Source organism: Notothenia coriiceps, unplaced genomic scaffold, assembly GCF_000735185.1.
Source record: "Notothenia coriiceps isolate Sejong01 unplaced genomic scaffold, NC01 NC01_scaffold00000038, whole genome shotgun sequence".
NCBI lineage: Eukaryota > Metazoa > Chordata > Actinopteri > Perciformes > Nototheniidae > Notothenia > Notothenia coriiceps.
This window is the reverse complement of record NW_011332739.1, coordinates 1-4,934: the sequence shown is the minus strand read 5'-3', so window position 1 is coordinate 4,934 and position 4,934 is coordinate 1. Positions and strand designations below refer to the sequence as shown.

At 41.8% G+C, this 4,934-nt stretch overlaps 1 protein-coding gene across 1 annotated transcript; it reads right to left on the bottom strand.

The window, feature by feature from the left end:
* Positions 1 to 52: 52 nt before the first annotated feature.
* cfap96 (cilia and flagella associated protein 96) lies at positions 53 to 3,452 on the bottom strand (the record flags this gene model as incomplete). Its single annotated transcript, XM_010781031.1, has 8 exons — positions 53 to 89; positions 853 to 1,078; positions 1,228 to 1,413; positions 2,162 to 2,237; positions 2,425 to 2,562; positions 2,650 to 2,869; positions 3,098 to 3,174; positions 3,431 to 3,452. Coding segments are annotated over 8 exons (982 nt in total), but the record flags the coding sequence as incomplete, so codon positions are not given.
* Between the last annotated feature and the right edge of the window lie 1,482 nt (positions 3,453 to 4,934).

Below are 4,934 nucleotides of genomic sequence, written 5' to 3'. Positions count from 1 at the left end.
TTTGATGGGGTGGACAGGAACGAAGGGAAAAGTTACATGAGAAAGTGTTTACCTTGCAATATTGAAAGTAACAAGGTCGAGTGCAGAGACTGAGAGAACACAAAGAGGTAGTCAGAACAGCACATAGTACCGGCCTTCACTTTGTATGGAGCCGCGCTCCCCCGGAAAACTAGGAAACAACATTATGGTTTCCCACTATATCTGAAGAAACGTTAGAGAAAACAAATTACGTATGACAGAGCCAGAGTAGGGAGGGACTTCCACAGGCCGGCCGAATGCTGATTGGAGGATCGTGTTGCCAAGAGACTCTATCTGAGTCTGCGCACCAAACAAAGAGAACCAAGTCTAAACCGCGGTTTCTCTTCAGCTAGTCTTGACCAATCATAAATGTACGGGCAACGCCCTGTGTAATAAAATGTATGCACGCACGAGGTTCGAGGCTCTTGACGGATTTGGTGGTTACAGATTACAGCTTTGCTGCCTGCGATTCCCAAAGACGTGATGAGTCCTTGGCCAAGTAAAATATATCTTTTGCTCTCTTTACAATAAATAGTTAAACTTAGAAGTTGTCTGTCTTTTCTGGAATTCTGAACCCAACACCGGCAAGCTTCAACGCAACCTATGCTGGGACTCCCAGCAGCTTCTACTGAAGCCTTCCGATCCATTTATATAAAAACCTGTCTGAAAATGAGCTGATAAGATTTTGGCCACTTTATGATGTCATAACGATTTTTTGGCTTGTGTAACCATTAGCCAATAACCAACCAAGGTAACTCAGTAAAATCTCAGTAAATGCAGCATCAGAAGAAAAGATTACTACTCAAATTAGACAGTTGAGATGATCTGTGGCACCTGAAAGCATTCCAAGTGAAAAAAAATAAAGGCAAGAAGAAGAATAGAGGTAGGGGTCAAACCTGTTCACATTGACAGAGATGATACTCTTGACAGGTACACTCTTGGGACCAGGAGCGGGATAGAACACTGGCTCCTGAACAGCTTGTTTGGATCGGCGGAGGGCGTATGGATCAGCAGAATGCATGGGGTAGGAGCCAAACGTCCCTGCTTTCATTCCTCCAATCTGACACAAGATAGAGCCACACAAATACACAGATACATGTGAAAAGGTTAAATATACAACAGATATATAGCGGGTTAAAGAATGGCCACTTGGCCAGAAACAGTTTTTTCCCTCTGACCCTGCAGTGGTGCAGCAGACGGAGGAATTACCTTTTTGTTGGGGGACGGGGGCTTGAAGGGGACTACAGAAATCTTCTGGTCAGATGAGAGGGGCTTGTTTGCGGGTGGGAGGGGCTTGTCACTATGGTATGGGTTGCCTTGGAAATAATCTCTTGGATGGAGGTTGAGTCTGAAGGGGCCATCTTTTAACTTGGAGTGATGGATTGCTGCCTCCTTCTGTACCATACACAAACACAAACACATTTATTCTTAACTCAAGGTTGAAAATATATGTCTAAATTGATGTAAGTAGTTCTTATTAAAGCAAATGTTTGTAAAAGAAATTGTAAAAATGCGTAATTCACCGTAATGTCTTTACAAAGGATTTCTATGAAATAACTTTACTTTGTCACCATCCAGTTTTAATGAAGCTTTTGTTTCAAAGCGTAAACTTCTCCACATGAGAGGTTTACAGACAATAATAAAACGGGTGTCGATAGTACACATTAGGATGGTCGACATGGCCACAACTTTATATACGTATGTCATTTTATAGGACAGGGTATATGTCACCTGGGGAGCTAACTCTTGCTAAAGCAGGAAAATAAACAAAAATGATACAAACTTTTTTTGAAAGATTTGCTACCTTGTCCAATAAAAAAGGGATAAGTTAGAAATAAATAAGACAAATGTCCTTGAGCATTTTTTTTACAACTGACTACAGTAAAGGCACACTTAATAAACCTGCCAAATAATTGCTCTAACCTCCTGACTTATTTACCACCACATCTGATCAGCTGATTGTCTAGTTTGTTGCCCCCTCTGACTTCTTTATAGAAAGTTGTTGTGTTACCACATCCATCAATGTCAGTACTTTGGTGAATATGGTATTATAATAACCAAGATAAATAATCTCCGAAACTAAAAAGTAATATAAGGCCCAAAGGTATAACATAGTAATCCAGAATTATTTTAAAAGCGTTACCTTTAGAACTTCTCTGGTTCTGCTGTATGGGTCGGACGCATACAACTCAATTCTGGATAGAGTCACATTGGGATAGCTGCAGGAGAAGTGATAGGTTAGCCATAGCATCCTTAGAACTGTTCGTAATATTCAATCAAATATGTTTGAGTTGACGGTTTATAAGAAAAGAACAGGACACACTGTAGTATCTTAGTTGTTCCAGAATATACAGAAAACAATAAGTTACATTATGCTGTGCTTATGAAAGAGTTCTTGCCATAAACCTGTAACCACTGCCTTTCTTGGAGGGGGAGGTGACGATGTTGCGTCCAGGAGAGCGGTGGGCTTTCTGTGTGACTGATAGCGGACTCATGGCCTCCAACGGTCCTGACAGAGTCCCGTAGTAACTGCCTGACCCACAGCTGGAGGGAGACGATACGACTGTGAGAGGATTCATGCATGATTGTATATGTGTGTGTTATTGTCTGTGTGTGTGTGTAATCTCTCACGGCTGTGTGACTCTGTTACAGGGCAGGAAGGCCTTGCCAAGGTTCTTGTTGTTTTGCTGGTTGCGGTTCTGCCGGGCCAGTCTCACAGGGTCACTCAGAGCTTCTCGCTCAAATATCCGTTTGAAGGACTGATCGAAGAAGCCGTTCTGTAGAGCACATCGCTGTTTAGAAACCCCCGCCAGCATCTGTCTGCTGCGGTGGGCCGACTCATTAAAAGGACCTGGATTTCAGATGAAAGACATGAGATCTACATGTACCCTTGTGTCTTTAGAGATGCAAATATACATATGAATATAACTTTGCTACAATGTAGGTGGCGGTGTTCATGTTGTATCACAATTGAAAAGTTGGTAAGTTCACGCAACACAGCCTTACAAAAAACGTGTAATAGCTACTGTGGTCCACAGGGCAAAACGCAGAAGCTGTATTATTTTTTATATTATTAGACCTGGTATGAGCAGCAATCCAAGCTTTTTTCCAATAGAGTGGCGAAGTCCCTCCCCTTCCGGGGGAGCTCCATGGGACCTTATTTTGGAAAAATTATGTATTGAAGTCAATGGAGAGAGTAAGATCATCTTTCGATCCCGTTTGAATTGTGCCACGAATTACACATATGATGTTTGTCAATTTAAAAGATAATTTTGCAAGTCAAAAAAATAATAATGTGTCGTAAAACTGTGAAGTAACACACATTTTAAATAGAACATAGAAAAAGTCTTAGATCTTTGATTTCAGCTCATGAAAAATGGGTGCAAAAACAAACAAACGTTATTGTATTTACCATGATGGAGGCAAGCCCGGTTCTACCGGGGTGCATAAGGGTGCATTGCACCCTCAGTTGAGTCGTTATGCACACTCATTTGAAGAATGAAAGGCGAAAAAAAAACAAAAAAGGAAAAGTGAAAGATATTATATAATAACAATAATAATAATACTGCATCTAATGCAGGTAATAACAGTTCAGATCATGGGGACATTACGTTACCTGCGGCCACTGTCGTGGACACTAACGTCCTCCCGCCCGACTCGCCGGCTTTGCATTGATCGTTTTTGTGTGAAACGATCAATGAACTACATCTCTGGTCTAGCAGACTCGCACAACAACACACGTCACCAAGATGGCCGTCACTACTGTCTTGTCAAAAAAGGGATTGACTACCCTCACTATCAGAAGAATGTCATGCAAAGCTGCCTGCCTGCCTGCCTTCCTTTGATTCTCTCTGAACTGCCTGATCTTTTTAATGTTTAATGTCAACCATTTGTGCAGATAGCATGAAGTAGAAAAGATCGCCGATGCTAATGTAGCGTTAGCATTTCTCCCCGGGGCTTAAATGGTGTACTATAGAATGATAACACCGGTGTGACAGCATTCTTCAAAGGGTTCACGAAATATGACTACTACTCTTACTGTTTAACATTTTGGGTTACTTGATGTTACTTCATGTTAAGGCTAATAAAAACAACAAGGCTAAGGCTGTAATGCTAACTAGCGTGCTTGCTACTAGCTAGGTAGCTAACTTGAACAAGCCACTGCTGGTCCTTTCATCATACGGGAAGCGAAAGAACGAGCAAGACCCATTGCTGGTATGATAACAACCTGGTACTAAGCACACAGGCATCTTGTTAAAGTTATCTTATCTTAGCTATCTCTTATTTGGTGGAGGAAAACAATTGTGACGTCAGTTATGGTATCACTTACGCGACTCTGGGATTTGTAGTCTTTCTAGTTGCGTATTTTTTAGTCTTATATTTCAACAGTTTTACGACAAACTGTGACTTTTTTGACATGGAAATTGTCTTTTACGATTGACAAACATCATATGTGTAATTCATGGCTAAATTCAATCGCAGATATCCCCTTGGATCAGGCCCCTACCCCACTCCACCATTATTACCTCACCTTCAGAGCCACCCACCCAGAACCAGAGCCATACAAGCAAGACAGGCCAGCACCACTCCAATAAACTCAAGGCCCATACCAGGATATCAGCCCTGCCCCCCGTTTCAGCAACCAGCTCAGAAAAGCTACGCCACTGCACTGAAGACCCCACCAAACATCGGCAGAAACGGAGCCGACCTGGGAGAGATCACACACCTCCTAAGCCTTATATGCAGCAAACTGATGAGTCAGGTCGTATAAGACTTAACTTAACACACACTCACACCTGTTTATCTCATTTAAAAAAAAAAGAGTGTATTCTTCACAATGACCACTTCAATGACACCATTCTCCATCTCTATGTGGAACATCCAAGGTACACATTCTTCTCTGTTTGGACAGAAAT